Raw genomic sequence first — 15,974 nt, forward strand, 5'->3', positions numbered from 1 at the left:
CGTGACGTGTGCTTGTGCGGCTCCAACATTTTAGCGCACGCGCACGTGCACGTCACGCACACGCAAGCCGGTGTGCACAGGCCTTTAATCGTTAAACTTTAACTCGACGTGAAGCTTCTGGTCAACCTTGCAGTTGTTGAACTTTACAGAGCCTTGCTATCATTACATGACATGTTATGATGTTATGTTATTTATTGAAATCATCTCTTGTGCCAAGTTTAGCTAGGAAAAAAAGGAATTAGAAATGTCTAAAAACATTCAATGTTTACAATAAGCAACATTAAGTACTTAGTGTTTAATGCGGCGTTCACACATTCACTGCCCCCGACGCACATATGCGTCCACCGTCATACAAGTTTGTTCCTAGGCCACGCCCCCTGGCAGTGAATGCGTTAAGACGGGTAAACTAGATACAACTTTACTGCCAATATTGTCTTAATAAATGTTTGATAATCCAGTTACCACACATAGCTTTGGCCCTACAGATTTATTTCACTGTCAAACGCCTTAAGGTCAATGCGGCTATTTCCGTCATAGGGACTATTCCGTCCACGAACGTATATTTCTTTGATTTTCAATCGTAGGAAAAAACCATTTGCTTTAGATTGCTGAAACTAAAAGCACTGCTTTGTCCACGAAATTATCAATGTTGTTCGAGAAAAACGCTAGTGAACGGAATAGACCATATGACGAAATCAGCCACACTTTAAACCCTGACCTTATCATTTGAAATGCCGATTCTCTCCGAAACATAATAAAACTGGCAAATACTTAACCATACGAGTCCTAAACCTAACACGAGTTTACAGGCATACAACGTTGACTATGCGATTGAGTATTGCCGAATATTGCACAAAACCTGCTCATGACAGTTACAACCAAATAAACATCAGTCAAATTCACAGTACCGATTAAATGAAAGACACAATAATGATAATATTGAGAGTGAGTGCCCGCCGACGGTATTTTAAGTGCTAACAACATTTTTAATTTACGATGATCGGGTGCGTGAATAACTGTGGCGGAACCTGACGGCCAAATTAGTCATTAGACAGTTTCAAATGCTAAACAATTTGAAAAAATAGTACCCTCAATATTTCAAACTTTCTCTATGGAGGCGTGTATATCGCTTTCGATTTCCCCACCGCATTCTCATTAATTTGACCGTTGATTACACTTCGATATTTTAGAATTAAAAAGAACTCTGCAGAAGCACTAAACTTCAAGCGGTAAATGTATTAAGTAAATAGCGCAAAAAGTACTCTGCAGATTAGTTTTAATCCTGAAACACGAACGATAACATGTGGATAATTATACAGTATACAAAGCGCCAATCTAAAACACGAGTAATTAGTAGAAACAACTTCATGTTCAGAATTGGTTTAATAAATATAGTTTGTCAAAGGACTGTCTCATTTCAATCATAGACAGAGAGAATCATACTATCTATGTCTTACACTAGTACTAGCACCCGAAAGAAACAGATGAGTATAGTTTTCCTGGTTCTTACTGACTGACAAATTGGTTTGACCAACTATAGAATTAAGTTTTAAAGCAATTTACAAATAAACATAGAGTACAAAAATTCAACAAAATAATTGTCAGGCTAAACGTGTTTATCTCGGCCACCCCCATTCCGGACGGTACGTTATCACTATACGCCTTATGAAATAAAGTCCCCCGCCGCGTCTGTCTGTGTGTATGTATGTTTGCGATAAACTCAAAAACTATTGCACGGATTTTCATGCGGTTTTCACCTATCAATAGAGTGATTGTTGAGGAAGGTATAATTTGTTAAGGTTTTCTTACGCGCGAAGTCGGGGTGGGGCGCTAGTAAAATATATTTGTGTTGTTAGCACTTGCGAACCACAAACGAACACTGAAGAAAGAGCTTCGAGCTAAACCGTTGAGGAAATAATATTTAAGTTTCATAACACATCGCGAGGTGAGTTCCCGACCATCCGGCGCCTAGCATTGTAACAAATGAAATCTTATTGCTCTCATTGTACAACGGGACCGCGCCGAGCGTCATACGGAAGGAATGGCTCACTTTTACAAAGTTACATTGTATTATCGCCCTCTATTTTCAAATGACTTAGGCTGTTTATACCTCTCGCGTCGAATGATGATCCCTATCACAGTTCCTTCGACCCTCTTTTGGGTGAGGTTAATTTAAAAAAAATAGTACCGAAGTTTTATTATATCAAAGAGAATAGAGTGTATAGAGGCGGATTGTCAAAGTAAATTATGTAGCCACTGTAAATTTACTGCCATCTTTCAACAGAAGATTAAAACTGTTAGAACGCCATTTGACTTTGATCCTTATTCTTTCACTGATGTTTTAATTAGTTAAATATTGAAATTAACGCCATCTACTCGACTGTAGGTCAAAGGTTATAGTGCCATCGCTCGAAAAGATTGCACGATACCTTTAGCCTACTCTCGAGTAGATGGCGTTAATATTAATATTCAACAAGTTAACACATTAGTGAAAGAATAATGATCAAAGTCAAATGGTCTTCTAACAGGTTTAATCTTCTGTCGAAAAATGGCAGTAAATGTGCTGTAGCTACAAATTTAAAATGTCAGTAACTCTCTATTTAAAATTCTCTTTACTTATATATAATATATCTAAATAAATAAGTGTGCTAACTTCCAAAAAATGTCAACATAGATATTACGTGCCAGCTAGTCCATATAAATGAACTGTCATATGGGCCATCGGACGCGAGAGGCACAGGTTGCGATTATACTGCATACGACCACTGAGTGTAGCTCCCTGCGCAACACTTCTTTCTCGGCGCCTGCACCTTTTGAGCCAAGTGTATTGCAGATATCGACCGTTCGTGCCCCTTATTTATTCATATAATAACAAGGTAATAGTGAGCCAGTTTATTTTGTTTTATAGAACCGTGTTTCAATAATGCCCGCATTCAAAGAGTAACTTGGATTTTTATTCTTTGGTGAAAACCGGGTCTATAAGTTAATTGATGAAATTATGTAAAACATGTGCGATACGCTATCCAAATAAATAAAGGCTGGCGATGAGATTGGCTAACCACTTGAATATAAAAAATAATAATTATACTAATAAATACGATTCATGTGTAAAAGTTAATATACTTATTCCAAATAATGATTATTTATACAATGATCAAACGCGGACAGTTTAAACATCTTATTCTGAGATTTAATTTGCATACAGTTAAATAGTAATAATAAATACAGAAAATTAATTTTATATAACACAAACATTATTTAAAAAGTATTTAAAATACGTTCAGCTATCAGTCTCCGGGTTTACCATTTATATTTAAAATACAGTGCAAAAGGGTGTTAATAAAATAACCTACTGTACCGATTCTCTTTTGAAAAGGAACGCAATGAAAATGGTCCGTGCTAACTCTGAAGGTGCTGACAAACAAGGGATCATGGAATAGTGTCATCTACATAATTTCTGCGTTACCTACATATCTTTAGAATATTGTTCAATACTAAGATAGTTGACATTTTTATTTATTTATAATTATTTACTAGTTTAAATTATTTCCATTTATCTACTTATCGAAGCAAAAGAGCTGGTGAGAGATAGTGCTTTCCACGACATGACCCATTCTTCATCCATCTATAATAATTAGTTAAATTAGTATGTAGAGATGAGGATGAGCCTGTTCCTGGATAGCATATATATATATATAATATATATATATATATATATATACAGCAGCTAAATTAAAGGTTTTAAACAAATAACTATTAGGCCGGCACATGATCAAAATGAAACCCGACTTGTAGCACCCACATAACGATTTACTTTGGCTCTTTCGGATATTGAATCACTTTACTGTACAATCATACATAAAATTGTTCTAAAACTTATAATAATAATGTGGTTTGACTCTAATAAATTAAATTTTGAGTGAAAAGTCAATCACATCAGCCATATCAATAAATGTATAGAGACTGAATAACCGTGTGATGTGTATTTGTGATAGATAACTATGCAATTTTGAAAAATATATGTAATACCTAACTTCAATATTTTAATTAATTACACATACGTCAAAATTAATGAGATTCCGTAAGAGGCACAAAGTAAAACAGTAACATTAACAAAAATATATAAGCTATGTACTATATTAAGATTTACTTGTGCATCACACAATGCACAAAACTATTATAAATCTTAGAGTAACTTTAAGTTAATCATTGAGCTTTCCATTTATACAAATAAATAGTTATAAAGAAGATGTAATATTTAAAAATATACAGACACTATAGTTAAAATTTTCTGTACAGAAATTCACGCTCGAGAAAGTGTCGCTATCACTGTTTAAAGCGCGTTCTTTTTTTTATATCACCTCACTTCACAGTGTTTATTGACAGTAAGCGATAGCGGCTGCGCGGCGGCCGACGTCGCGGGTGCGGGGGCGGGCGCGGGAGCGGGCGCGGGGGAGGTAGCGTCGGCGGAGGTGGACGCACCCTCCAAGTCCTTCATCACGTACCCCGAGCCCTGCGAGCTCCGCGCCAGTTTTAACCGAATAGGCGTCACTTTAGCGGTCCGTATTTTATTGCGCATACCAGAGGAAGCTTCCGAGGGCGGGTCGATAGCGAGCGGGTCGGGCGCGGTGGGGTCGTACTCGAACGGGTCCACGGGGGGCTCGGGCGCCGCCGCCGCCGCCGCTGCCGCGCCGCCCGCGGCCGCTTCCTCCTCTTTAGTGCGCTTAATCTTTATTATCAACTTGGCACCACTTTCACTCTCACTGTTCACCACTTGTAACTTCTCCTTTTCCGATTTCTTGTCCTTTTTGCGCTTCCTCTTCTCGGCTTTGCTGGGTTTCACCTTCTTCGTCTTCTCGTCCTCCTCGAAGTCTGCCATGACCATGCGCCGGTACTTCATGCTCTCGCGGCGCAGATCCTCGAAGCTGGGTGTGGCGGGGACGGAGGTGTGCAGTCGCTTCTTGGGCGGCCGGAACTGGAAGCCGACAGGCTCCTCCACCTGTTGGACTATGTTGGAGCCAATTTTTATTTTGATTTTAGGTGCGACCGGCGAGCTGGCAGGCCGCGGCGGCTTAGTGACGCGGCCGCGCCGCTTGTGCACCGGCGTGGAGACAGCGGGGCCGGCCAGAGTCGATAGTTTGGTGTCCTCGGAGGGGTCCACGTCGTCGTTCATGCTCACTTCCAAGTGTCGCAGCTCCCTCGAGAGACCGCTCGTGGTCTTTCGTTTCTTCTTTTCCACGGGCGCGTCATTCTTGTAATCGTCCCGGGTGGGTATACTGGTCATGGAAGCGACGGCTTTGGGAATGGTGATGACGGCGCGGGCGATAGGAGGCGGCGCGGCCGGCGGCGGGACGGCTACCAGCGACACGCCCGCCGCCGGGTCGTCCATGTTCATGTCCTGCGTCCAGTACTGGCGGAGCAGCTCCTTCTTCCGCATGCGCCGTAGATTGGTGGAGCCGGTCATCATGGAGGAGGGCCCGCCGGCCGCCGCCATGCCGACGCCGGGGTCTAGCACGGGCGGCGGCGGCTGCGGCGCCACCGGCGTCACCGAGCTCGAGTAGTTCGCGTCCAGGAACGGCCCTTTGATTTTCACTTTGAGTTGGTTCCTAGAGTCCGATAGCGACACTTTGGGCAAGTTAGGCGTATAGGTATCTTTCGCAGACTGAGTCAGTTGAGCCGGTGCAGGGGAACCGGGGCGCGGCTTGCTGGCCATCAGCTCGGAGTGAAGCTGTTTCTCGAGGTCCTCGTCTATGTCGGGCAACTGCTGGTCGGCGGTGCCGCTGGCGAAGGCCAACAGGTGGCTGTGGTAGGCGTCGGCGACCGGCGGCGCGGCGCCCTCGAACGAGGGGTTGTAGGTGCGCATGTCGACGGGCCCGGGCAGGACGGGGTGCACCTGCGAGAAGCCGGGCCCGCGGTCCGCGGACTTGAGGCCTGGCGAGCCGGGTGGGTCGGGCGGCTCGGGCGTCGGTGGTTTCGCGCCCTTGTCCTCGGCGCTCGGCGTCTTCTTCGCCGCCTGCGGACTTGACACCTGAGGCGACTGTGACGCGTCCTTGTACGAAGCCTCGGACTTTCTGTCATCTCTTACGTCTATTGATTTTCGCCTCTCTCGTAACGCTTTAAGATCTACGCCGTCATTCGCAATTTCTTCGTCGAAGTCGTAGACTGTGCCGACGAGTTTGCTTTGTATAGAGTTGCCCGAATAGTCATAGCCGGGCGCGCCCTGGCCGCGGCTCTTTGACCGTCCTCGGCCTCTCTGGCTTCGATTGCTCCTGTTGCTCGCTCGTTTATTACCTTTGGGCGCTTCACTCTGTTTAGGTGATATGGGGCTTTTGCCGGGAGACTTCCCTGAGAACTTGTTAGACCTCGGGGCTTTAGGAGGAATGGGTGACTTGGATTCTTGCGCATGCAGACTGAGCATGGCTTCATTGCTATCGTTGGATAATTTAGTCGGAGCTTTGCTGGTGGTCTCGGTCGAGTCGGCACTTGGGCTCGTGACGACGTGTATAGTACTAGGACTCGTGGAGCGCGGATCGACCGGCTCAGCGTCGTCGCGAGGCGAGTCGAGAGGTTTGGGCGTCGGTGGTGCAATCATAGCTGTAGTCAGCGCAATATTTTGCGACGAAGATGTGAACGCTGCGCATAGCGTTGGGAACGCCGGTTTAGATAAAGGTTGCATGAGAGGAGTACTGGCGTAGGACAGGCCGGGAGGTGGGTAAAGACCGGGCCCAGGTGAGGGTAAAGTGAGTTGAGCAGAAGCACAAGCCCCGGCACCGAACAACGGCAGGGAACCCATGGAACTGAGGAATGGTGACGCATCTTGTGGGTATGACGAATACTGATTCAACGGCATGGCAGGCTCTACGGGGCAACCGTACGCTGGCAAAGGCGGGTATCGCTCGAGCTCCGGCAGCATATGACTTGTGATGTGCGCATCGCAGCTATTCACGTGTTTCAAGTCCTCTGGTTTCTGGGAGCAGATTGATTCTTCGGATGATGTGCTCGAAGCGGACGACCGCCTCGAGATAATTTTGTTCTCCCTCCATTTCTCTTGGCTCACATATGGCGATGAGATGGTCGCGCAGTCGGAGTGAAGCTGCGAGTTGTTGTTATCATAGTTATCATGAACCAGGGCCATCGTGTCGTTGCTCGTAATAGAATGATCGACAACGGACAGTGACTGCGAATCATCGCTTTGCTTGGAAAGTGATACGTTGTCGCCCACCTCTGAAACGGATTGTATGTCGGATTGAACGGTCGCCGGCTCTTTCGAATCTTCGTTGTACCGATCGTATTTTCTATCGTTAGGTAGCTCGACTTCGTTGTGCTGCAAGGGCAAGTTGCGCCATTTTTCATTGCTTGTCATGGGTATTGGTTGGCAGTCTTTGTTGTCATGTATGCTATTCCTGCGCGAGAGCTCGTCCGGATGCGGCTCGTGGTTAACCGGTTCCAGGTCATTTGACGACAGTTTGGGTTCGTGAATATCGATAGCCGCGTTTTTGTTAGGCGGCGGAGTTTCAGGTCCTTTACGTGGACTCCTGATATCGTCATCTCTGATTTCTTTGTCATCGTGAAGTGGCTGTTCGTCTTGAGCCTCGGCCTTCTTGCTGCTCAGTTGCATTCGTAGTCTATCGACCAGGTTCCGGGTTTCCTGAACGCCTTGCTCCTTCTCTTCCTTGAATATAAACTCTGGGTAAGTAAAAGGTTTGATCATCTCATCGTTGTTGAAGCCGTCGTCGATAGCCAACATTTCAAATTCGAACCGGTCGAGCTCGTTGTCTTTGCCTTGCGGAGAGAACATGGAACGGCAGGGGTTGACCGACGGTATCTTTGCACTCTTAGAAATCTCGACACCCTGCACGTGGCTGGCATCTTGGGCTATAAACTTCTTTTCCTCCAGCGTGGATCGCTTCCTTATGTTCCGTGGTACCGGGTTATCCCCATCTATAGGTTCTATGTTAAACGTTCGGGCGTCCATGGGTGTCTTTGGTGACTTGATCATCATATTTTCGTTCAAGTTAGCTTGTATTTTTGCGATCATTTTTATGCTGTTCTTGTCAGCCGCGTCAGAGTCGAGCAGCTTATCTTCAGTCATGTACTTGTCATGGCTGCCCAATTTCTCTACAGGAGGCGGTAGGGGGCTGGCAGCTTTATCGAGCCAGTGTTTTTCATTCTCTGCGTACCTGTCATTGGCATGGAATTCATTTACTGTCCTTGGGCTCTTTTTGTCAACCGTTTTGGTCTTTTCTGTAATTTCTGGTTTCTTGAGTGGGGAGCGACTACTGACGGTGCGCGCATCAGACGCGTTTTCGTCGTCATGCCTGCTGAGTATCTTCTTTTTGGCCGATTCGCGCGGCGGTTCGTGTACCGTCACATCTTTTGACACCTCTTTAACACTCATACGTCTGTTAGGAATACTCTTATGTTTCAACTCGGCGCTCTTCCTAGGACTGGGTTTGGATGAGATCGGGTCCGCAACAGGCGACTTGATCTTGTCTTTATCGTCGACAGAGACGCGTGTCCTGGGCTTGGGCGGGGAGCCCTTGACGGGTTTCGCTTCGACGATGGGTTCGTCTTTGATCTCGGGTTTCACCTCCTCGTCCGTTTTCCGCTCCGGAGTTGGAAGCTCACGGGGCTGGCTGCCCTCTTTGGGAGTTTTATTGGAGCCAGAGGCATATCCGTTGTCGTCTTTAGATGGTTTTCTCTGTCGGGCATCAGGCTTATTAGGCATATTTCCGCTTGAAGTAATGCTTCTGGTCCGAGCACGTGTGGCGGCCCGCGCGTCGTCGGCTCGGCTCGGTTCCTCTCCTTGAGGAGCCGGTGATGATACCCTGCACTCGGACCCCCGTTCGGAAGTTTTAAGCTTCTTGTCAGGGGCCTTGCGAGGAGACGTATCGGTGGAGAGGCTCTTTCCCTTTCTTCGTCGGCGAGGTCGCTTGGGAGAGGGACTGCCGGAACCGGAGAATCGCGACCCTTGAGAGCTTTCAGAATCACTCGAGGCACTAGTTGAAGACAATGGTCTTGACACCTTGTCGAGAAAGGGCAAGTCCACGGTCGGTCTAGTGCCCGGCGGTGAGAACATGGAGGGCTGCCGGATGGCGGGTTTGATTTCTCGCGCTTTGGCTGTCGGTTTGAGGCCTGGCTTCTCGGGTTCCTCTTCGGAGCTCGATGATGAGGAATAGCTACTACTGCTAGAATTGGATGAAGAACTGGAGCTTTCCTTCTGAGGAGTCTTCGAGCTTTTACCTTCTTCTTTCTTAGGAGTGTGCTTCGCGGAGTCAGACTTTTCGCCCTCTTTCTTCTTATCAGTGTCGGATGTTTCAGCGACAGGCGCTTTCGTGCCCAGACCCTTGATATGCGCGGCTGCTTTCTTGGCAGCTTGTCTTTGAGGAACGTACGCTATAGTTTCTTTTTCAACATCCTTCGAAGACTTCTTGCGCCCTACCTTAGCAGGGATATCTTTAGGCAGTTCTTTGCCCTTGGATTTAATGGGTATTTTTGGTTTAGGCGGTTTAGTATCGTCACCACTGCTTGGCTTTTCAGCAACTCCCTCTTCCTTTTTGCCGCCGGTGGTGGAGCGCATATTCTCAGAAGCTTTCTTGGCAGCCTGTCTTTGTGGAACAATAAGATCAGAAGGATCCTTGCTTGCTTGTTTTGAAAATTTGATATTTTCTTTATTTTTAGCTTCATCATCAGAATCATTACTTTTGATCGGAGTAGTCTTCTGTTCCCCTTTGTTAGATGGCTTTCTGCCTCTTTTCTTTGGAGCTGGTTTCTCGGCGATTTTAGTAGGGCTCTTCTTTTCAGGTTGGGTTGGAATGAATTCTTTCATGGCCGCCTTCGTTCTAGGCAGGTGTTGTTGAGAGTCGTTGTCTGGTGACTTGTCTGGTTTGGACTTGTCAGCTTTGGCCTTATCGGATTTGAGATCTGTTTTGCCGGAGGAGTCCTCACTGCTATCAGAGTAAATGTTATCAGGAAACTTGCTGTTCTGTTGCCTGGTGGTCCGGATGGGCATAAGCTCGTCACTGTCGGTGGCCGAAGCTCCCGACTTCACGGCCTCTGCCATTTCCTTTTCAAGATGTTGGAGCGTTTTGCTACGTGACCGGTCTTTCTTTATCCTGGATTGAAGCGCTTCATCCTCGCTGCTGCTCTCAACCAGCGCTTTAGACTGTGGCACCTTTTTCTTTTTCCTTTCAATTTTCTTGGGCGATCTTTTACCCTTACCTTTGCCGGGCGACACCTTTTTCTTTGGTGAACCAGAGGCTTTCTTGTCGTCGTCCGTGCTCGAGCCGATTGCCCGTCCGCGGAATCGCGTTGATCGTGAAATTTCGGGAGCACTCTCTTCACTAGATAACCCGCTGTACATGCTGCCGCTTCGCCGAGACCCATTTACGTAATGTTTCTTGTACGGATTTGACGATTTGGCGCCTTTAACCATGCCGTTGCGATCCTTCTTCTTTTCATCGCCGGACTCGGGTGGAGCGATACGAGCTAACATTTCTTCGAAATCGTTCTTATGGTCGGGAGCATTGGGATGGGAATACAACCTGTCGTAAATAGAGGGGCCGTGGTTGGCCTCGATTATAGCGGCTAAGTCGGGCCCGCTAATGGTCGGGTCCGCGGATAAAACCGCAACTTGTTTGTGGAAAGTCTGTTCGCGCATGCGGAAGAATGAGCGCGACAGTTTCTCACGGCGGCTGACCATGTAGCAAAGGTTCCGCACACGCTCGAGGTCCTGCCTGAGCTGCACGAACATCTTCATCTTGTCGAGGTCGGCCTGCTCCTGGCGGTGCGTGAGGAGCTCGCTGTCGTCTGACTTGGGCGGCAGCAGCGGCCGGTTGCGGCCGGCGCGGCGCTTCATCTTCCAGTAGTTGTATATGTAGTTGATGGCGTCCTGGTCGACGTCCAGCAGGTGCGTGCTCACGTCCTTGACGCTCACGTGCTTGTCGAACTCGCCTTCTATCTCCTGCAGCCTCGCGGCACGCGCCTGATTTTTCTCCTCCGACGTCATGTCCTTTCGTCGCTTGCGTTTCACCTCCTCCTCGTCAGAGCCGGAGCCCGGGCACTTCTCCTTCTTAGAATTAACACTATGCTTCTGACAGTATGAGCGCAGCTTCACACCGTCATCTGCGTTCTCGTCCTCTATTATTGCACGCATTTCTAGTCCATGTTTAAATGCACAAGTAACGTGATAAGCAGTCTTACAAGTCTTTACAGAACACTGTATACACGCACCTTTCCGTTCGCGACATAGTACACACACGAGCGACCAGCGCGACGCCGGTATTGAGGAGATTTTTGTGATAGGTTCCATTTTTTCAGCACAACCTATAGACACTTCGGGGATCCAGAGGACGCAGCTGACGTGGGCCCACTTGTGGCCGGTGGGCGTACACTTCATGGCGCCGCCGAGGTTGGGGCAGAGCACACACGTGGGCCGAACGCCGTCGCCACACGGCCGGCACAGCCACTGACCTGAAAATTCAGCATTCGGTTTGAATAAACTTGGCCGGATAACTAAGAGGATGGAGCAGGTGGGACTTGAGTGGGTAGTTACCGTCGGGTATGACAGTGATGCCGTAGCAGGCCTGGTGGACGCAGATGTTGCACGAGTCGCAGAAGACCATCTCGTTGCCGTCCTCGGAGTCGGGCGAGCGGCACACGTCGCAGATCACGTTCTCGTCGTACTCTATGCCTAGGCCCTCCTCCGACTTCATGATGGCTTGAATTTTATCCCACGTCCGGACCTGAGCAGAAAAAAATACATTAGTCATGAAAACTAGACTTCTATGTGTTGATGGTTGTTGTACTTCATTATAAAATAAAATGAAAATACATCTCAAAACAAACTACTTAAATCAAACATCATTTCTAATTACCAGTCTAACAACTCCATGAATACTAAATATTTACCCCCTTATTCATAAACGTTTACTGTTGACAAGCCGATAATAATCGTTTATCCCTTTCCATCATACCAATACGTCGGAAAGGGACAAACGATTATTATCGGCTTGCCAACTTTAGTAAACGTTTGGGGTTTTTTAAGTATATTGATACCGTAACACTATCAGTGATTTAATAGAGAACAACGACGAGACGGCTGCCCTTATACCGTTGGATGGAATGTTCAAATAAAAGAAAAAAATTGAACACTTTTCGTTTTCAATTTACGAACAAAATGCGAGCATTTCCGAGCATGTTTGAGAAAAGTAATTTACCTGTGACGGGGCCGGCTCCTCCTTAAACCGTGCCAGAATGCCCCCATATTCACGGGGCCGACACATCTATTGCTCTTGCAATATTCACCGATATCAATTCGTACGATCGGGAATTAGAATATTCAAAAGAGCGAAATATAGGAAACTAATGGGAGAAACACACACATACAGTTAAGGATTGGGATTGGCGGGATCTTGCTCAGCACAGGATTGGAAAGGGAGACGGGAGGCCTTTGCCCAGCAGTGCACACACACACATGGGCTAAAAAAAAGTAATTACTTTAATTGCCATTTTGAATGATGGCAATGAATGAACAGGCACTAATGGCAAAATAATTGATTCGTTTAATATACCTTTTGTCCATGCGTATCAAATTTAATAACATAAGCAAAATATAATAATACCCAATAAAACCACCGCGGGTCATTATAGTTCTTTTTTTTTGCATTATATAAAAGGTAAACAATCTTGACATGTCTTTTTATTGAAAAACACTTTTGAAAAATAATTCACGGCAATCATATACATATCATTATTTACATTCTTTTGGTTTCATAAGTAATATGTAGTTCCTGATTTTAAAAAAGCGTTATTCAATTAAAAGACACATCAAGATCGCGTAGTCTTTTTCTAATGCTAAAGCAACGAACTATAGAAAACCACACTAAAAAATTCATAATAAAAAAATATATAGGTATTTATAAATATTAAAATATTAAATTTTCCCGAAACAAAAGCTCAACATTTGCTCTTTTATCAACTTTTTCAACGAGTTTCGTTAATTAATTTTATTATCTTTTAAAATATTATTTAAAAAATTACATAATACAGTAAAAAAAAATTAACAATTAAATAATTTTACTTTTTAAACATAATGTGTGCCGAGATCGAGAATAGTTGGCGGGGGTTGCACGGCACGCACGGCACGCACGGCACGCACGGCACGCACGGCACGCTCGGCACGCTCGCTCTCCGTGCACCGCGAACTGCGTATGACGGGACGGGAGACGCGACGCCCCTATTCCCAGCTAGCTTCGCCACCCACCGATTACTAGCAGCAATAGCAGCCTAAATATTCAGATTACTATAATATGATACCAATTTAGTTTTATATTCATCGCACTAATCGCTCTTGCACTAATTTCTGTACGATGCACTGCGACATAGCTAATACAAATGGTATTATACTTTACAAATCTGAACGTTCCCTCTAGTGAGTCTAGTGCCTCGCACACACAGTTGGTACTGTGATGTGGTGATGTGAGACACAACTCATTGGTACATTGGTATCTCAATCGACCAATAGAGCTCGCACTAACCGTATTTACTTCTGTATGCAACGAAGAAGGCGCAATGAACGAACCGCGCGAGGTTAAAACTTTTGCAGAACTTCACTCAGATTGTGTCCAACTTACTAGTAAAATGACAACCATGACTATACACGACTAAACATTATCAATATTATCATAGATCGCAGTGCCGACGCAGATCCGTGTGTCCATAGGTAGTTGTTATTTTTTTATTTAATGATGTATCAAAAAATTACGAATAAGAGACATGAAAAAAAAAACAAGGCTATTACATCTTAGGTATTTTTATTTGGTTAATAAAATATTTCATGACCACGGATTTACTTTAAAAAAAATTGACTGTACGTGCAAGTCAGAACATTACTCCGTAACCGTTCAAATGCCTAAGCCCTGCAAATTTACAGACGCAGCCGCAAATCATATTGCAGTGAGGGGTTGCAGACACTAAGTCGAATTATGTGGGGTGCGGAACAATGAGCAGAAATAGTAATTGCAAATTGGCAACCTGCTAGAGGTATTGAAATATCAAATCAATACGGACCTATATTATAATATCTAGGATATTAATTATATATTGGTAAATTTTAATTTAAATGCTGTCCATTTCTTCCCATTTATTAGCATACCTACACTTAAATGCCATTTTAAACTTCTATGTAATTTAAATTCTACTTTGTAGTTTTTATTTGTAATATATTTTCAAGCACGTCTCTTGATTCGCATCATTAACGTGTATTTCACTTGTAAATGCTTTATTTATAGAAACGTAGGTATATTTCAATATATTTATGCTACATTATCACCACTCGTTGCGAATTTCCTATTTTTCGCCCTTGTACCGTAATTCACTATTATATCATAAAGCGATTTAAAGATCTGCAGCAGGCAGGTAAGTGCACTTTCCTCGGAAGTGAAACTCTCCTGAGACGCCTTTTAACTTAGTTCCCGTAGCTGTTTAGCCGGCAAGTACACCGTGCAAATATAGCCTAATTGCTTCTAGTGGCTCTACACGATGGGCCAGCGCCGGCCTGTTTGTAAGATTCAAATATTAATAAATTCCCGTGCTTAATCAGAGTTATAGGCAAATGTTAGAACTAATACTTAAAGTATCAAAATATCAAGAGCACCAGCCTACTAAATTGTGTGTCAACAATATTTGGCTAGCCAGACTCTACCTACAAAGATACCGCATCAAATGGGATTCGTTAATATTCAAGAAATGGAAATTACATTTAGCCATTAGACGAATTAAGAGAGTATAATGGAATTATTAAATTGTAAATATGTATAAAAGTACATAAACATTCCTCGAATCTTAGAGAGCTTATTTGTTTGTCAACCTTTAAAACATCAACATACTGAAATCAGCTCAAGACCAGCTAAGAATCAACTGTGCCAAGTTTCAGCGCATAGTCACAAAATGCAAGGTGTCGTGCACTATCAAACCAGCTAGCTAACGAATCCAAAGTCCTGCTCTTTAATCAAAACAAAACACACGCGTTTTTTCTTTTCATAAAAACTATAGAATCCGCTCACAACGTTTTCCAGATTTGTTTTTTTTTTTTCAAGCAATGTTTGATAGTTTATAAAACACAAAATACATGAAAACGCCAACCGCTCAAGTATAACTTAAAAACAAAGGACAGCGGACGGCTCTCTCAACCTGTTGCGACTGCAATCGCAAGGCAACAAAGTCAAGTAGTACGTCCAAACTCCCCGGGCGGCGTGTGACTTGCGAACTAGAAAATACAGGGTCTCGCATCGATCTCCTCTAGGTACAGTCGCCATCAGGCCCCTGTTTCACCAACGTGACAGGTGCGACGAATTGTAAAATCACTGTTGCTGACGTCACAGGCATCCGTGAACTACGGTTACCGCTTACCATCGGGCGGGCCGTATTCCTGTTTGCCACCATCATTGTATTATTAAAAAAAACTTTATGATATCGGAAAAAAACAGATATTTCTCTTGCTAAGTTTATGACAATTGTCACAAGAAACACTACAATTGTCACGAAATTCCGACATATAACTCATTACCTGTCAAGAATTACCTACCTTCTAAATCTTTGACAATTGTCAGAAACTTCGCAGGAGAAATATCTGTTTTTTTCCGATATAATAAAGCTTTTTTAAATAATACAATGATGGTGGCAAACAGGAATACGGCCCGCCCGATAATAAGTGGTAATCGTAGCCCATGGATGCCTGTGACGTCAGCAATAGTGATTTTACAATTCGTCGCACCTGTCACGTTGGTGAAACAGGGGCCAGATATATCGGAGCGGCCAAGGTGTTCACAATATCTGAACAAGCACTCTAACGCCTTGACAATAGAGGCGTGCTCAGATATTTGTGAGCACCTTGGCCGCTCATACATATATGATGGCAACTGTACGTAGGCCCGATACAACCGGCCAGAGCTTTCCTAAAAATGGCACCCAAC

At 44.8% G+C, this 15,974-nt stretch overlaps 1 protein-coding gene across 1 annotated transcript in view; it reads right to left on the reverse strand.

Moving 5' to 3' along the window:
* Window positions 1-98: 98 nt before the first annotated feature.
* LOC134678719 (PHD finger protein rhinoceros) overlaps window positions 99-15,974 on the reverse strand; it is a 43,615-nt gene continuing 27,739 nt past the window's right edge. Inside the window, exons 5-6 of the mRNA XM_063537380.1 lie at window positions 11,555-11,744; window positions 99-11,472 (exon numbers count right to left, since the gene is read on the reverse strand). Coding sequence (XP_063393450.1) covers window positions 4,358-11,472; window positions 11,555-11,744 — 7,305 coding nt within the window. The 3' untranslated portion in view covers window positions 99-4,357. The remainder of the gene's footprint in view (window positions 11,473-11,554; window positions 11,745-15,974) is intronic.

The sequence above is a fragment of the Cydia fagiglandana genome, chromosome Z, assembly GCF_963556715.1.
Source record: "Cydia fagiglandana chromosome Z, ilCydFagi1.1, whole genome shotgun sequence".
Taxonomy (NCBI): Eukaryota; Metazoa; Arthropoda; class Insecta; order Lepidoptera; family Tortricidae; genus Cydia; species Cydia fagiglandana.